The 15,017-nt window shown below is 42.8% G+C and overlaps 2 protein-coding genes across 2 annotated transcripts in view; both read right to left on the reverse strand.

Moving 5' to 3' along the window:
* Positions 1 to 5,971: 5,971 nt before the first annotated feature.
* On the reverse strand, positions 5,972 to 9,396 carry LOC311256779 (transmembrane 4 L6 family member 5). Its single transcript, XM_084352079.1, has 6 exons — positions 9,371 to 9,396; positions 8,199 to 8,375; positions 7,530 to 7,598; positions 7,269 to 7,423; positions 6,669 to 6,861; positions 5,972 to 6,102 (listed from the first exon to the last, which is right to left on the reverse strand). Exons 1-6 carry the CDS (start codon positions 9,371 to 9,373, stop codon positions 6,082 to 6,084), a joined length of 618 nt encoding a protein of 205 aa, XP_084208205.1. The 5' UTR covers positions 9,374 to 9,396; the 3' UTR covers positions 5,972 to 6,081.
* A 1,144-nt stretch (positions 9,397 to 10,540) lies between these two features.
* The window catches only part of rnf168 (ring finger protein 168), a 14,777-nt gene continuing 10,300 nt past the window's right edge, over positions 10,541 to 15,017 (reverse strand). Inside the window, exons 6-8 of the mRNA XM_084352077.1 lie at positions 14,831 to 14,919; positions 14,485 to 14,542; positions 10,541 to 12,813 (exon numbers count right to left, since the gene is read on the reverse strand). Coding sequence (XP_084208203.1) covers positions 12,229 to 12,813; positions 14,485 to 14,542; positions 14,831 to 14,919 — 732 coding nt within the window. The 3' untranslated portion in view covers positions 10,541 to 12,228. The remainder of the gene's footprint in view (positions 12,814 to 14,484; positions 14,543 to 14,830; positions 14,920 to 15,017) is intronic.

The following is a 15,017-nucleotide window of genomic DNA, read 5'->3' on the forward strand; positions in this document are numbered from 1 at the left end:
TAAATTGAATCATCAACATTCCAAAATAAACATTAACCCATTGGTGAACAACAACTATATTTACCACAGCATCACCAGCGTCACGTATTTTCACTGAAAGTTGAAATTTGGAGGTTTTACAGACCCTTGAAGTTTAACATATCTGGCGTTGGATGTTCAAATGAGTAAAATACGAGTATAAACCCAATACTCACATTTGAATATCATGTCTGCGCCACTTGATGTCGCCATTTTCTCTTTCTTTCAATCTTCTGTTTGGGGACTGAGCAGCAGCGCGCAAAGGATCTTGGGATATGGGAGGCTGCGAACGATAATAGCGGTGCGTCCTCCAAAAAGAGGGGTAAAAAGGCCGCATTGGGGGCTGCATTTGAAGGAGCCTTCGAATTGGGACAGCCTTTGCGCAGCGTTGTGGCGTAATTGGCCTTCAGATGCGCCCTTCGAAGGATGCAGCCCCTGAATTGAGACACAGCCAGTTAGACAGTCAAGTAAAATGTGCTAAACAAGAAGTGATGTCAGGATGGTGCATCCAGTAGAAAAACAGATAAAACAGCAGTTATTGATGAGCTCACTGACAGCAACACAGCGCCCTCTGCTGGTGACACAACCACTAATCACTAATCACTAATCACTAGCATCACAAATGTAATATTGACACTGTGATAACAACAACAGTAATATTAATTTTTATATGAATGTTTATGTTTTGTTGTGAAATACAGAGAATCAAAATAATCAAATCAAATCAAATCAAATCAAAATCAAATCAAATTTTATTTGTATAGCCCAAATTCACAAATCACAGTTTGCCTCAGAGGGCTTTACAATCTGTACAGAGACGACACCCTCTGTCCTTCGACCCTCGATTCGAGTGAGGAAAAACTTGCCCCAAAAAAGGCCCTTTTAACAGGGAAAAAATGCGGAAGAAACCTCAGGGAGAGCCACAGAGGAGGGATCCCTCTCCCAGGACGGACAGACGTGCAATAGATGTCGCATGTACAGAGCAGATCAACGAGATCACAATGTATTCAATTATAAGCGATGGTTGACAGGAGTGAAAGTACACAAAGATGTATTACAGCAATAATGATGAAATGCACATGGAAATGTGATTACTAGTGATAACAGTAGTAATGATCAATGGCAAGGATGGTATGTAGCAATGCAGTATGATAATAGTAGTGGAACGTATGTAACAGAGATGTGACTAATATTAGCGACAGTAGTGGTGGGTGTCAGGCAGGGTCATGGCAGTAGGTGCATCCACGATCAGGCAGGGCCATAGCAGTAGGCGCATCCACGATCAGGCAGGGCCATAGCAGTGGGCGCATCCACGATCAGGCAGGGCCATAGCAGTGGGCGCATCCACGATCCACGACCCGGGCGCGGCCAGGATCCAAGGGAGCCTGTAGGACTAGAAAGCACAAGGACTCCGGGGAAGAAGCAAGTCAGTGACATGCAGAGATGGGGCATGTATACAGGCATAATGTATACAGATGGAGAGGAGAGGAGAGGGGAGGAGAGAGAAGCTCAGTGTGTCATTGTCCCCCGGACTAGGCCTATAGCAGCATAACTAAGAGCTCGTCCAGGACAGGCCTGGGCCTGTCCTGGACCAGCCCTAACTATAAGCTCTATCGAAGAGGAAGGTCTTAAGTCTACTCTTAAAGGTAGAGAGGGTGTCCGCCTCCCGGACCAAAACAGGAAGATGGTTCCACAGAAGAGGAGCTTGATAACTGAAGGCTCTGGCTCCCATTCTACTTTTGGAGACTTTAGGAACTACAAGTAATCCTGCGTTCTGGGAGCGTAATGCTCTAGTTGGGTGATAGGGTAATATGAGCTCCTGGAGATATGATGGTGCCTGACCATTAACAGCTTTGTAAGTGAGGAGAAGGATTTTAAACTCTATTCTTGATTTTACAGGGAGCCAGTGCAGAGAGGCCAGTACAGGAGTAATATGATCTCTTTTCTTAGTTCCTGTCAGTACACGTGCTGCAGCATTCTGGACCAGCTGGAGACTCTTTAGAGACTTGTTAGGGCAGCCTGATAATAGAGAATTACAATAGTCCAGTCTGGAAGTAACAAATGCATGGACTAGCTTTTCTGCGTCTTTTTGAGACAGGATGGGCCTGATTTTTGCAATGTTACGTAGATGAAAAAATGCAGACCTTGAAATTTGTTTTATGTGGGAGTTGAAGGACATATCTTGATCAAAGATAACTCCCAGATTCCTGACGGTGGTGCTGGAGGCCAAGTTAATGCCATCCAAACTCGCTATATCATTAGATAATGCATCTCTAAGGTGTTTAGGACCAAGTACTATAACTTCGGTTTTATCTGAGTTTAACAGCAGAAAATTGCAGGTCATCCAGGTCTTGATGTCCTTGAGACATGCATGGAGTTTAGTAAGCTGATTAGTTTCATTTGGCTTTATTGATAGGTATAACTGTGTATCATCTGCATAACAATGAAAGTTTATGGAGTGTTTCCGAATTATATTTCCTAGAGGGAGCATATATAAGGTGAATAGTATGGGTCCAAGCACGGAGCCTTGAGGAACACCATGACTAACCTTGGTATACAGGGATGACTCATCATTAACATGTACAAACTGAAATCGATCCGATAAATAGGACTTAAACCAGTTTAATGCGGGTCCTTTAATGCCAATTAAGTGTTCCAGTCTCTGTAGTAGAATGTGATGATCAATGGTATCAAATGCAGCACTAAGATCTAGTAAGACCAGGACAGAGACAAGTCCTTTGTCAGAGGCGATTAGGAGGTCATTTGTAACTTTCACCAGTGCCGTCTCTGTGCTATGATGTGCTCTAAAACCTGATTGAAAATCCTCATATAAACTATTTTTATGAAGAAAGTCACATAGCTGGTTGGCGACTGCTTTCTCAAGGATCTTGGAGAGGAAAGGGAGGTTGGATATAGGTCTATAGTTGGCTAAAGTTTCTGGATCAAGATTAGGCTTTTTAAGGAGCGGTCTAATTACAGCTAGTTTAAAGGATTGTGGTACGTATCCTGTTAATAGAGACAGGTTGATCATTTCTAGTAAAGATGTGCTAATTAAAGGTAAAGTTTCTTTCAGCAGCCTAGTTGGGATGGGGTCTAGGAGACAAGTTGTTGGTCTAGATGAAGAAACCATCGAAGTTAGTTGGTGGAGGTCAATGGGAGAGAAGCAGTCTAAATATAAGTCAGAATTTACAACTGTTTCTGAGGTTCCTGTGTTTAAAGATACAATAGTGCCAGTTGAGGGCAAGCGATGATGGATTTTGTCTCTAATAGTTAAAATTTTATCATTGAAGAAGCTCATGAAGTCATTACTACTGAGCGTTGTAGGAATACATGGTTCAGTAGAGCTGTGACTTTCTGTCAGCCTGGCTACAGTGCTGAAAAGAAACCTGGTGTTGTTTTTGTTTTCCTCTATTAATGACGAGTAATAGCTTGCTCTGGCATTGCGGAGGGCCTTCCTATATGTTTTAAGGCTATCTTTCCAGGCTAAGCGGGATTCTTCCAAGTTGGTGGAACGCCATTTCCTTTCAAATTTCCGTGATGTTTGCTTCAATTTGCGGGTATCCGAGTTATACCAGGGTGCTAACCTCCTGTGCTTTATAGGTTTCCTTTTCAGGGGGGCAATAGAGTCCAGTGTTGTTCGCAATGAGCCTGCAGTGCTATCAACAAGATGATCGATTTGTGAGGAACTGAGGTTAGTGGAGGAGTCCTCTATTATATTGAGACATGGCATTGAGTTTAGTGCCAGCGGTATAATTTCCTTAAATTTAGCTACAGCACTATCAGATAGACATCTAGTGAAGGAGTTTTTGCCTAATGGTGTGTAGTCCAGTAATAGAACTTCAAAAGTTATTAAGTGATGGTCTGATAAAAGAGGATTCTGTGGAGAAACTGTTAGATTTTCAATCTCGATACCATAAGCTAGAACAAGGTCAAGGGTGTGGTCAAAACAGTGAGTTGGTTTATGTACACACTGAGAGAAGCCAATAGATTCTAATAATGAGATAAATGCAGTACTAAGGCTATCATTAACGACATCCACATGAATATTAAAATCACCTACAATAATTACTTTATCTGATTTGAGGACTAGACTTGATAAAAACTCAGAGAATTCAGATAAAAATTCTGAGTAAGGACCAGGTGCTCGATACACTACAACAAATAGAACTGGCTGTAAAGTTTTCCACGTTGGATGTGAAAGACTCAGAACAAGGCTTTCAAATGAGTTATAATTTAATTTAGGTTTAGGAATGATTGACAGACTTAAGTCATAAATAGCTGCAACACCACCTCCTCGGCCGGAGCCTCGAGGAATGTGAGTATTAATGTGACTGGGTGGAGTGGATTCATTCAGGCTGACATATTCTTCAGGATGCAGCCAAGTTTCAGTAAGACAGAATAAATCAATATTACAATCTGAAATTAAGTCATTTACTAGTACAGCTTTCGATGACAGGGATCTGATATTTAGGAGTCCGCATTTAATTCTCGTGTCTTGTTTTGAGATTGCAGAGTTGCTGTTAATTTTTATTAGATTTTCATGCACAACTCCTCTTCTGTGGACTTTTGATTTGATTAATTTAATTAATTTAGGTGGTCGGGGGGCAGACACAGTCTCAATGAAGTTTTGGGTGTGCAACTGATCTAATGGAAGCTCAGAGAAGCGTGTAAGACTGCAGCTCTGCCTCCTGGTCTCAACTCTGGGTTGTCAGGCTGGTTGTTGGCTAATGAAATGGGTTAAATTTCTAGAGATGAGAGCCGCTCCGTCCAAAGTGGGATGGATGCCGTCTCTCCTAATGAGACCAGGTTTTCCCCAGAAGGTCCGCCAATTATCAACAAAGCCCACGTCGTTTGCTGGACACCACCTCGACAGCCAGCGGTTGAATGATGACATGCGGCTGAACATGTCATCACTGGTTAGGTTTGGCAGGGGCCCAGAGAAAACTACGGAGTCCGACATTGTTTTGGCGTAGTTACACACCGACTCAACATTAATCTTAGTGACTTCCGACTGGCGTCGCCGGCAGTCATTACCGCCGACATGTATTATGATCTTACTATATTTACGTTTAGCTTTAGCCAGCAGTTTCAAATTTGATTCGATGTCGCCCGCTCTGGCCCCTGGGATGCATTTCACTATGGTCGCTGGTGCCGCTAACTTCACGTTTCGTACTATGGAGCTGCCAATAACCAGAGTTTGTTTCTCAGCGGGTGTGTCGCTGAGTGGGGAAAATTTGTTTGAAACGTGAAGCGGCTGGTGGTGTAACGTGGGCTTTGGTTTGGTATTATGCTTCCTTCGTTCAGTCACCCAGCCGCCCTGCTGTCCCGGCTGCTCGGGAGTTGCCGAGGGACGGCTAGCTGAAGCTACGGTCGCTCGGTCCGCACTAGCTAAGTGGCTAGCTGCAGCAGTTACAGTCGGAGTTTCCATGCTGCGGAGCCGAGCCTCCAACTCACTGAGCCTCGCCTCCAACACTACAAATAAACTACACTTAATACATGTACCAGTATCACTAAGGGAGGCAGAGGTGTAACTGAACATCTGGCACACTGAGCAAGAGAAAAGAGGAGAGCGAGAGGGAGGGATAATCAAACAGAAGAAACAAAAACATGAATGAGCTTCTTCACATCAGGCTGACAGAGAAGAGACATGATGATGTCACTGAGGTCAGTGAGGTCACTTCCTGTCAGGCTGAGAGGACGTTTAGTCATAGGATGAAATTCTAACACAATTTAATACAATAAAACAATCAGACTTTATTGTAATAAGAATATGAATGTACAAAAACACAAATAAATAAAATGTACAAAGAAGCAAATCAATCAAATAATCAATCAATGTCTTAATGAAAATCTATCAAAAGATAAATAAATAAAACATTAAAAACAACAAACTGATAAAACAATAAAGAAATTAAAAATGAATAAAGTTATGTAAATTATTTGTATCTAAAGTGCAGTAAAAAACAACTTTAATCTGAAAAAAACATCAGAGAAACCCGCCAAAATAAAAGTTCTTATAACTTCACACTGAGCTGGTCTTCATTCAGGATCAGTGACTTCCGGTCAGACTGAGACTGGACTGACCTGTAACACACACACACACACACACACACACACACACACACACAGCAGTTCATTATTGTTTGCAAACAAAAATGACACAAAAATCAAAAACAGACACAAGTGTTGACATGACGCTACATTTATCACATTTCATTCACCCAGAGGACATTATTGTCATCCAAATTATTATCATCTTTTTATTTTTCTTTCTAATTATCTTCAGAACTCGTTCATATTTTCTGAGGCTTAACCTTCTCAAAAACTCATTAAAGTCATTAAAATCATTAAAGTCGAGCTGTGATTTTCTCTGGACGTACGTTGACGATCTCGTCCTGACGGATCACTTTGACCGAAACTGTGAATCTTTTGAGTTTTGTTATGATATATTGCGGAGGGGGCGTGGCCATGGCAACACGGTGTGGAGGGGCGTGGCCATGGCAGTACGGTGCGGCGGGGGCGTGGCCATGGCAGCACAGTGCGGAGGGGCGTGGCCATGGCAGCACAGTGGGGCGGGGCGTGGCCATGGCAGCACAGTGGGGCGGGGGCGTGGCCATGGCAGCATGGTGCATTGAGAGTTTTGTCATTACCTTGTTGTGGCAGACGCCATGTCCCAGGATCAGTCCCAGCGCTGTGTTGAGGACGCTGAGTCCACAGAGGACCGTCTGCAGCCCGCTGGCGCCGCCCATCACACTGAACAGAACTGCATTCCACTGGACTACACCTCTGGGCTCCAGACACACTCCGGTCCACATGGTCCTGTTGTACAGATACCCCGCATGTCTGAGAGACAAGAGACAAAGAGACAAGAGAAAAGAGACAAAGAGAGACACCAGTCAGCAGTCAGTACACATTCGTGTGTGTGTGTGTGTGTGTGTGTGTGTGTGTGTGTGTGCTACGGCCCTTGGGCCTCTCATCCATGTTCTGCAGTAAGTCTTGTAGGCCTGGTCCCGCGTGTTTGTGAATGGGGATGTGCCAGCGTCTCCCAGCCGAGGACATAAAGTGGGGCTGGCCTTTGAAGTGGCGGTGCGAAAGCTTTGCTTTGTCTTTTGGTTTTGTTTGATGTTGAGATTGTTCTAAAATCTATATGATTTATTCGCGGAATAAAACCCGACGGGGTGAAACTGTGGCCAAGCCTCGCCTGCTGTTTGTTTTGTTACCTTGAGCCGGTAACAGTGTGTCTGTCTCACCTGTTGGGGACAGGTTGCAGTGGGACCCCCCAGGTGGGACCAGAGGTTGTGTTGAATAGACAGAGAGGACCCTGAGAGAGACCGGTGGCGCTGACGAGACAACAGAACCCCGCAACCAGCAGACACGCACACGAGTACAGCACCTGACACAACATCTGGATACAGACACACACACACCTGTAACACCTGACACAACATCTGGATAGAGACAGATTGAAGTTTTGTGATATAATCAGAAAACATCTGTATTGATGGGCTCACCTGACTCCTGAAGGCGCAGCAGCCTGTGGTTCTGCTGCTCCGGACGAGCCCTCGAGCTGTGAACAGAACCTGTAATCAGACAAACATCAGTGTTTGGATCAATAATCAGTGTGTTTGTCTCTTTTTGTTTTTTTATTGATAACATGTTGATGACAATGAGATTCTGCTTCATTAAAACTGAATACCGACCAGATCACCTGAGGACAGATGTGTCCTATAATCGGTCCTACAGATCAAAGTAACTAAGTACATTTACTCGAGTTCTGTACTTCGTTTCAGTTTCTGTGTACTCATCCTTCATCACACAGTCAGTGTGTTCAGTGTGTAGTCGTGTTTCTGTCAGATCATTTTATTATTTTCAAGTGAATTATTTTATTTTTCCAATATTTTTGCTTTGACGTTGTTTGTTATCTAAATACAAATATTCACTTTATGTTCAGTCTGATGACATCATCATCATCATCATCATCATCATGTTAGATGAGAACTGGTCACTCGAGAGAAGCTCTGAGACGAATCAATGAGTCATAAAAACACAAAACTGAACAGACAGACACACACATACGTACACACACACAGCACATGACACACACACACACACACACACACACACACACACACACACACACACAGCACATGACACAGACACACACACACACACACTCGTACCAGGCAGCCGGACCCCCACAGGCCGGTGGCCCAGGTGGCCTCTCTGGTCACGTGACCCTCCAACAGGAAGTGGACGTTGAGTTCAGGGAGCAGCAGCAGGATGTTGGACAGCATGCAGACGACAGCCAATGGCAGCAGAGAGACGCCGACACACTGCAGACACCTCGACACACACATCTGTCCGTGTGTTAGTGGAGTTAGCACGCTGTGTTAGTGCTACATAAACATTCACATCAAAAATAAATATTTTCATTATTGATCGTTTTTCATATTAATCGACTACATTATGAATCTGGGGACCTTTTGACCTGCAGCTGTTTGTTCACCCTCAAGCTAATGCTAACACAACCATGACGAGCTACATGATGCTAACAGCAGGCGGACAGTGTTTCTACTGCATCTTCAACCACTTCAACAACAAGCAGGTGTGAACCAACAAAACTCATCCGTCAGCCCACCTGATGGTCAAAGCCCTCATCAGATCCAAACCCAGACCAGAACAGTCCAGGTCTGGACTGAAGAGGCTGGACTCTCCAGCTCAGACAGAAGATTACATGAACTTCTGTATTGTTACTGACAAACAGCAAAGCTGTGATACATGATGTAGTTTAATCTGCAACAACAAGAAAGGATCCACGTCTGTCTCTCTGTGTCTGTCTGTGTGTGTGTGTGTCTGTGTCTCTCTGTCTGTGTGTGTCTCTGTGTCTCTCTGTCTGTGTGTGTGTGTCTCTGTGTCTCTCTGTCTGTGTGTGTGTGTCTCTGTGTCTCTCTGTCTGTGTGTGTCTCTGTGTCTCTCTGTCTGTGTGTGTCTCTGTGTCTCTCTGTCTGTGTGTGTCTGTGTCTCTCTGTCTGTGTGTGTCTCTGTGTCTCTCTGTCTGTGTGTGTCTGTGTCCCTCTGTCTGTGTGTGTCTGTCTCTCTCTGTCGGTGTCTTCAGATGTCTGTTGTTGATGTTGACAGATGTTGTTTAATAAAACAGTGAAAATATTAAATTAATTGCAGATTAAACATTTGTATTATTGAACAGTTTAAATTGAAATGACCTGACGTTCATATAAACATGTTTGTGTCCCAGCTGCAGCCTGCTGAGCTCAGACTGGACCGATAATATAAATATAAATAATAATATAATATAAATGATATAATGTTTAAATGTGTGCTGATGAGAACTCACCATGCAGAGCTGCTTCAACAGACAGATGATCAACTTCAAGTCATTCTGAGGAACCAACATTTATAACTCACAGAGACACGCCCACGGCCATATATGGAAACAGGAAGCACCCACACTGACTGACTGAATGTCATGAATGTAACTTTTAACATGAGATGATGTAAAGAATGTAAACGTGAAGGTGACTCACAGGACAGCCGGAGGTCAAAGGTCACTGATTATTATTATAATGAGCATCAGACAGGAATATAAATATAAACAGCTGATCCACCTCAGCTCTTCTCTATTTTGAGTTCTTCTTATTTTAGCTCGTCTGTGAGTCACAAGACAGCAAAGGCTCATGGGAAACATCATCACCATCACAGGATGATGTGTTCTGGTTGACCTGGTTTCAGGTCTGAGGTCGTCTGATGGTCTCATGTGAAGGGTTTTCTGGACCTGTTCCACCGCACCAGAGTCTGAATCCACATCAGAACCCTGACCCTCCTCAGGTGGTCCCTGTGGGGTCATCAGGAGGAGGAGCTTCACTGCTTCAGTCGGTTGTTTGATTAGTTAAAACCAGTATGATTGACAGCTGCAAACTGAAAGGACGAAAACCAGTTTGTGGTGCACGAACAGGTGAGAGGACGTTCTTCTTCTGTCTCCTCCTCATCATCTTCATCATCTTCAAAGCTTCTTCATGTTGACGTCACTAATGTTCATTTATTGATTAACTGAACTCATCAAAGATCATCTGAGTGAAGATGCTCTGTAACACCACTGTACAACCAGAGTGAGACCTCTTCTCTCATAAACCGTCAGCCGATGTTTCTGAACCAGGACCGTCAGGATCTGGATCAGGTGTTTATTTCAGATGAATCAGCATCTCAGTAAATATTAAAGTTCAGACTGTCAACAGATAATCAATATTAACTTTGCTTTGATCGGGCCAGAACAAGCTGATCCGGACAGAAACAATCATCACTGGTTAATGAATCAGAAAATGAAACTACAAGAAAACTTTAAACATCCTGACTCGGCAGCTTCAAACACTTCAGGCGTTTTATTGCATCTGATTCACGAGGAGACGTCAGATGGGTCACATGACCACAGAGACGTCACACTTCCTCTTCCTCACAGAGACTGCTGACTTTTAACAAGTCACTGAAGAGAGAAAGAAAAACAACTTCATGATGTCATCGTTCTTTATTTCAATCATCTCTGATTTCAGATCAGCCGACAAGTTAAAGTCAAATTCATGATTCAGTTCTGACCAAAGTAAAATCTCCTCAAGCGTTTTGGTGTAAACTCGTGGTTCAGACAGACGAGGCGCCAGTTCCATCTTTATTGATTCACTCTGGTTTATTGATAAATGAGCATCTTCAGGTAACAAAGACGCCTGAGCTGACACACTGATGATCTGAAGCAGTCACTTTTCTCAACTCAAACACTTTTTTCAAATGTCAGTTTAACATCTGAACCAGCAGTTTATTTAATGTCTCATTTCATCTGAAAACATGTTTCATATTTAATTTATCCAATTCTTTTCTGTCAGACGAACGACCAAACCTTCCAGCAGCGCCCCCTTCAGGCAGGAGTGATCACAACACTCACAGAACTGAGCTCAAAATGAATCTGATAGACGCTAACATGCTAACATGAATCTGATGGATGCTAACATGAATCTGATGGATGCTAACATGACTCTGATAGATGCTAACATGAATCTGATAGATGCTAACATGCTAACGAATCTGATAGATGCTAACATGCTAAGAGCAACATTCAGTTCCTGTTTGTTAACATGTTGACAGAAACAATGACTCAGAGGAGGAGCCTGTAACAGCTGTAACATGAGCTGTTAGCAGCTCCTGTTTCCATGAATGTAATAGATTACTTTGACATCTTAAAAACATGAAGATTCTCAGTTCTGAACCGTCTTTTTCTCTGATTCCTAAGAGAACTTATGGACATTTATTCTGGACGGACGTCAAAGATAATGATGTCATCAGGACGTAACATCAAAGATAATGATGTCATCAGGACGTGACATCACACTGAATCACATCAACATGATGAAGACTCAGGTATCATTACAGACATGAAGATGTCAACATAACTGTTATAATGTTCTCAGTCAAACAGGATCAATATCATCAATACTGTGACCTGAAAGAGTCTGAAGAACAAACTGATGGAAACATCTTGCGTGCTTTCAGATAATCAACCGTCAATCTAATGAGAACGTGTTACTGGTCAGGAGTTTTTACCCCTCACAGGACCAGTCTCCACCAAGTGAATATTTCCCACAGGACATGAACGCAGCGTCAACATCCTGACGTTGAGCATGATGACATCATGATGGTGTCATGTGACCGAACCGTCATGAGTTAAATATTTCTGCTCTTAAACTACAGAAAAAATGAACAAAGTCTGGTTTAGTTTCACAACATTCAACATGTGTTCACCTGCCACAAACTTTTATTTAGTTCATATCATATGGCCAAAAGTATGTGGACACCTGTTCTGACAGGAAATAATCATGTTGAAGACAACAGGGTTCTTCTTTGACTTTGTCTCTGAAACAGCTGATGAACTCACTGGAGAACCTGACCGAAAGAAGAGAACCTGACCAACAGTGGAGAACATTCATGAACACAGTGTGGGGAAGGTTCAGCTGTCCACATATTTCTGTCCACGTTGTGTCTCCACATGATGAAGGCAGCAGAGATCTGTCGGCACTTTTCACTTTAACTTCTTTCAAATAAAAAAAATAAACTACTTTTATTTCAAACAAAGAAGAAGAAATGATGTCGATCCCGACCTGAACCCAGTGATGGTGGAGAGACACTGAGACACAGTAGAGAGAGAGAGAGAGTTCATCTGTTCAGGCCTGAAAACATCTCAGTCAGAGTCGCCTGTTTACTGCCTCTGATGGAGGAGGAGGAGGAGGAGGAGGAGGAGGAGGAGGAGGAGGAGGAGGTCTTTGTAGTCTTTTTGGAGGCTCTGCTGGGCGTGACAGCGCGCCTGCTGGCCTCCTCCCTCCCCGGGCGGTGCTGACGGAGCGGGTAAGCATCTGTGGATCCTTTGCGTCTGTCTGTGGCTCTCTGTCTCTCCTCCTGGTCCAGCTCCTTCTGCAGGAGCAGAGCCAGCCTCCGGTCCTCGTCCTCCTGCTGCCGTCTGCTCAGCAGCTCCGCCTCCAACTCAGTAATCCCCTGCAGGAGGGAGGAGGAGGAGGAGGAGGAGGAGGAAGTGGTGGAGGAGGAGGAGGAGGAGGAGGAGGAGGAAGTGGTGGTGGAGGAGTGACAGACTTGTTTATGGACCGTCAGCTCCTCTTCCTCAGGGCTCTTCCTCTTGGACAATGATGAAGCTCCTCTGTCAGCCTCCGTCAGAGCGGTCAGGTGGAGGGCTGCTCCGTGATACTCCAGGTGAGGAAGGGGCCGCTTAGAGACCAGGATGTTCTCCTGAAAGAAGAAGTCAGACAGTGTTCTAATACGTTCTACACACTTTCTAATGTTCTAACAAAAGTTCTATCATGATCTAACACACATTCTAACATTCTGACACGTTCTAACACATGTTCTAACACACATTCTAACATGTTCTAACACATTCTAACACACTTTCTAACATGTTCTAACACATTCTAACACACATTCTATCATGTTCTAACACACATTCTAACATGTTCTAACATATTCTAACATGTTCTAACACATTCTAACACGCATTCTAACATGTTCTAACACATTCTAACATGTTCTAACACACATTCTAGCATGTTCTAACACATTCTAACATGTTCTAACACATGTTCTAACATTCTGACACGTTCTAACACATGTTCTAACACACATTCTAACATGTTCTAACACATTCTAACATGTTCTAACACATGTTCTAACACATTCTAACACGCATTCTAACATGTTCTAACATTCTAACATGTTCTAACACACATTCTAACATGTTCTAACACACATTCTAACATGTTCTAACACATTCTAGCATGTTCTAACACACATTCTAACATGTTCTAACACATTCTAGCACGTTCTAACACACATTCTAATATTCTGACACGTTCTAACACATGTTCTAACACACATTCTAACATGTTCTAACACATTCTAGCACGTTCTAACACACATTCTAATATTCTGACACGTTCTAACACATGTTCTAACACACATTCTAACATGTACTAACACATGTTCTAAGACATTCTAACATGTTCTAACACACATTCTAACATGTTCTAACACACAACTTCTAACATGTTCTGACACATGTTCTAACAGTCTAACATGTTCTGACACATTCTAGCATGTTCTAACACATACTAATACATGTTCTAACACATGTTCTAACACGTTCTAAACCACAATCCAACATGTTCTAACACATTCTAACATGTTCTAACGCACATTCTAACATGTTCTGACACATGTTCTAACACAGTCTAACATTTTCTAACACATTCTAACATGTTCTAACACATTCTAACATGTTCTGACACATTCTAACATGTTCTGACACATGTTCTAATACAGTCCGACACATTCTAACATGTTCTAACACATTCTAACACAGTCCGACACATTTTAACATGTTCTAACACATTCTGACATGTTTTAACACATGTTCTAACACAGTCTGACATATTCTAACATGTTCTAACACATTCTAACATGTTCTAACACATGTTCTAACACATGTTCTAACAGTCTGACACATTCTAACATGTTCTAACACATGTTCTAACACAGTCTGACATTCTAACATGTTCTAACACATTCTAACATGTTCTAACACATTCTAACACATGTGCTAACACAGTCTGACACATTCTAACAATTTCTAACACATTCTAACATGTTCTGACACATACTAACATGTTCTGACACATACTAACATGTTCTGATACATATTCTGACATGTTCTGACACATGTTCTAACACACTATTACATGTTCTGACACTTTCTAACACACATTCTTACAAGTTCTAACACATTTTCTAACACATTCTAACACATTCTAACATGTTCTAGCATGTTTAACACATTCTAACATGTTCGGACACATGTTCTAACACACATTCTCACACTGTTATAAAGCTGTTAGTCGAACTGACCTTGTTGGCTGTTAAATTGCAGGTGGTGCTGCTGATGGACTGACGAGGAGACAAGAACCTGAAACACACAGGAAGCATCATCTTCATCATCATCTTCATCACTCTGTGATCAAACTTTGTGTTCAGTCACATTAAACACAGATATCAAACATTCAATCTGATCATTGATCTGTTTGTGTCTCAGCTGTGATCCTCTAATCAGCATCATAAAATAATGTGATGATGTCTAATCAAACCACACTGGACCGGTCGGTCAGTCAGTCAGTCAGTCAGTCAGTCAGTCAGTCACACTGGTGTCAGTGGATCCAGTCTTGTCACGTGACTCTAACGTTTCCAGTCGACCTACTTCTCGATCTGTCCGACCTCCTTCTTCTTCTTCTTGGCTGGAGTGGCGTCAGCAGGACGGAGGTTCTCCTGAGAGACCACAGGGGAGTTCTGATGGAGGGGAGACATAGAGGGGGGAGAGAGGAAAGGGGGGGAAGGACACATACACAGACATCAGAACACAACTCTACAACAACATCACACACACA

Source organism: Pagrus pagrus (genome assembly GCF_965226575.1).
Source record: "Pagrus pagrus genome assembly, chromosome: 4".
Lineage (NCBI taxonomy): Eukaryota > Metazoa > Chordata > Actinopteri > Spariformes > Sparidae > Pagrus > Pagrus pagrus.

Coding starts and splice junctions, on each gene's coding strand:
- LOC311256779 (XM_084352079.1), bottom strand. Junction 7,599..8,198: donor TGTGGGGGTCCGGCTGCCTG/GTACGAGTGTGT, acceptor GTCTGATTACAG/GTTCTGTTCACAGCTCGAGG. Junction 7,424..7,529: donor GCTGCGCCTTCAGGAGTCAG/GTGAGCCCATCA, acceptor GTCTGTATCCAG/ATGTTGTGTCAGGTGCTGTA.